The sequence below is a fragment of the Tupaia chinensis genome, unplaced genomic scaffold, assembly GCF_000334495.1.
Source record: "Tupaia chinensis unplaced genomic scaffold, TupChi_1.0 Scaffold000272_1, whole genome shotgun sequence".
NCBI classification, from domain to species: domain Eukaryota; kingdom Metazoa; phylum Chordata; class Mammalia; order Scandentia; family Tupaiidae; genus Tupaia; species Tupaia belangeri.
Genome location: NW_006159754.1, coordinates 2,474,621 through 2,477,710, shown reverse-complemented (window position 1 = coordinate 2,477,710; position 3,090 = coordinate 2,474,621). Strand labels below are relative to the sequence as shown.

Here is a 3,090-nt window from a genome sequence, read left to right as displayed (position 1 = left end):
CACACAAGTACGTACACACAGGAAGTAAGCCACACGCCCGGGACTCATCCCTAGCTGAAGGAAGAGTGAAATGCAGAGGTCTCTGTGGCTGGGTCTGGACAAACCTGTTGGAAAGGTCGAGTCTGGGCTTGCCTGAGAAGCCGCTGCTGCTGCTGCTGCTGCAGAAGCTTCATCTGTATCAGCTGCTGCTGCGACGTGATGGCGTGAAGGGAGGGCGGCTGCATCATGGCCCCCGAGCGCCGCTGCAGCATGTTGGACAGGGCCTGTTTGGTGTTGGTTGGGACGAAGGAGCCAGCGGGATCCAATCTGGAGCCACCTACAAAGACAACCAAAAGCAAGGCCTTTCTGAGAAGCGTGTATGCCTGGTGTGAGCTTAAGCCACCAGGTCCAGGACTCGGACCATGCACCACTACATGGGAGTCCAGTGACATAACCATTATGCCATCTGCTGGTCCCCTGTGGACATAGCTTTTTTAATTCTTCTATTGGGTCATCAGAAAAGTCATGATACAGCTGCCATCTCCTTCTTCTGTGGCTCCTGGTGCTGTCTGTGTGCTTATCCAGTGAGGACCTGGTCCCTCTTTTGTGAAGTGGCAGCTGAGGAGACTACAGTGCTTGCCATGGCTAACAAAAAGCCCAAGGGAGGAGTCAAGACTGAGAACAACAATCATATTAATTTGAAGGTGGCGGGGCAGGATGGTTCTGTGGTGCAGTTTAAGATTAAGTACCACTTGGTAAACTAATGAAAGCCCATTTTGAGCGACAGGGTTTGTTTGTCAATGAGGCAGATGGGAGTCCAATTTGATGGGCAACAGATCAACGAAACAGACACACCTGCCCAGTTAGAAGTGGAGGATGAAGATACAATGGATGTGTCCCAGCAGCAGACAGGAGGTGTCTACTGAAAAGGGAACCTGCTACTTTACTCCAGAACTGTTCTTACAGACCAAGAATACATTCTCAATTAGAAAACCACAATTTGGTTTCCCCACATCCTGACTACCACAGTATAGTTTTCTCTATTCTTTCATTTTCCCTTCCCCATTCCTTGATTGTCCATAAAGTAACTGGTGTATGTGCACAAGCATACTGCTTTTTTTTGTTGTTAATGGCCAATGGTATGTTTTGATTCACATCAAATGGAGATGGGATGGGGAAAAATACCAGTTTTGTGAAAATACCCCCTTTCTCCATCAGTGGCAGCTCATTCAGCTCTTATCTTTATATTCCAGCAAGTTATTTTGTTCTCCCTGTTTTAACAAAAAGAAAAAGAAAAAGAAACCCCAACAACATAAAAATCCTTGCATACCTTGTTTGATTGGAGAATTTTAATGTTTTTCATTTATCATTATAAAACCAAGGACAATTTTATAACTTTTTTGTACGTAGCTGTTGCACCTAGGGCAATCTGTCTTTAAGTAGGGGTAAATTACTTTTAAAGAAAAAGAAAGGAATCCTAGGTAGTATTCCCTTCAAGTGTCTTGTTGTTTAAATTTTAAAAAAGTCATGATGCATTTTGTCATAGAAAAACATGTCATGTCTTTTCCGATGACCCAATATAATTCTGTACTTTTGAACTAACTAAACAAGTAAAATTTTGTGAATACAAATCCTCTGAATATTCTCACCTAATTACACACTTCACTTCCTCCTACCAAATACTATTTTTATTTTGGTGTTTATTATCCCTATATATTTACTTAAGGCTATACCACACTGGAACCAGCAGATGGCGGAATGGTTACATTGCTAGACTCACAGGTAGTTGTCCATGGTTTGAGTCCCGGACAGAGCAGCTTAAAACTGGGTGCGAGTGCATGCATGCCCAAAATCCTGAGAGGAGAATGGAGAAGAGACTATGGCGTGGCCATCACCCCTGGGGGCGATTTCTCTCTTTCTCCACTCCTAAGGCCAAAAGAACTCTAAAATAAATGCAAATCACATAAAAATAACAACAAAACAAACCAGTTTGAGGGGAAGGAATGATGGAAATATCAGTTGAGCACTTAGTTGAAGTTTCCACGTTTTGGGGAGGTTCTGACTTAGAAGCGAAGAGAATCCCCAAGTGTTCCTCAGAGTGATTGGAGCTCTTGGGTCACGTACCTGGTGTAAGAGACTGGTTCTGAAGGAAGAAGCCCGGTTGCTGGGGCTGGCCCACCAGGTTGTAGCCCCACAAGGTAGACTGCGGATGGTGCATCATTTGGGAGGAGATGGGCGAGTAATTAGGAGGCACTCGGTATATGTTGCTCTGCGGATATTCCTTCAACATAAAGTTTCAAAAGTTACTTAACTCCACAGAACATGTAGCTAACAATGCACGCTCATCCTCAGGTAACTGACACACTTCCGTTCCCAGTGGACATGATTGTTTACCATAAAGAGGAAGATAAAAAGGCAAGAATATCAATAGACTTTGCAAACACTCCAGTGTTTTCTTTGACTTACAAAGTATAAGCCTTGCAGTGGGTGGAGATGAAAAAGATCTCTTCTTCTTTTTTTTTTTTTTTTTTCGTAATCCCTTCTCCTCCATTCTCCTCTCAGGATCTTGGGAACACACGCACGTGCGTCCGGCATGAGTTTAAGCCACCGGGTCCAGGACTCGAACTGCGGTTGACTACATGGGAGTTCAGTGACATAGCCATTACACCATCTGCTGGTCCCAAAAGATCTCTTCTGAACTGTTTTAAAGCACTAAAAGTACATTCAGATTTCCAATACTGAATAACATACAGCTGAAAGAGCACCTGTAGCTGTAGTCTCCTGATCATGTCATCTTAGAAGACCTTCCAAATACCTCAGGTCTACATGAGAATTATTCCAGAAAGGCCCACAGTATTTTAGAATCATTTGCAAGTCTAGAGAATATCTTACTTGCAGTTTTCAAGACAGCACTCTAAAGAAGCAGATAGCAACCCCTGCCTGATCCTCTGTTTCTTCTTACAGTAGCTGCAAAATCCCTAAGGATTACACATGAATGTCTCAACTCCCCCGTCTTGGCCCCTTTCCCTAATCTAGCCCTAGAGGATGCAGCAGAAACAAGAATCTTAGTTTCCTGCAATATTACCAAAGAATGTGTACACGGGAAGAGGT

The 3,090-nt window shown here is 43.7% G+C and overlaps 1 protein-coding gene across 1 annotated transcript in view; it reads right to left on the bottom strand.

Annotated features, from left to right (window-relative positions):
- The window catches only part of MED12L (mediator complex subunit 12L), a 393,053-nt gene that overhangs the window by 38,472 nt on the left and 351,491 nt on the right, over window positions 1-3,090 (bottom strand). The window contains exons 37-38 of the mRNA XM_027772371.1: window positions 2,104-2,260; window positions 105-316 (exon numbers count right to left, since the gene is read on the bottom strand). Of these exons, the coding sequence (XP_027628172.1) occupies window positions 105-316; window positions 2,104-2,260 (369 nt within the window). The remainder of the gene's footprint in view (window positions 1-104; window positions 317-2,103; window positions 2,261-3,090) is intronic.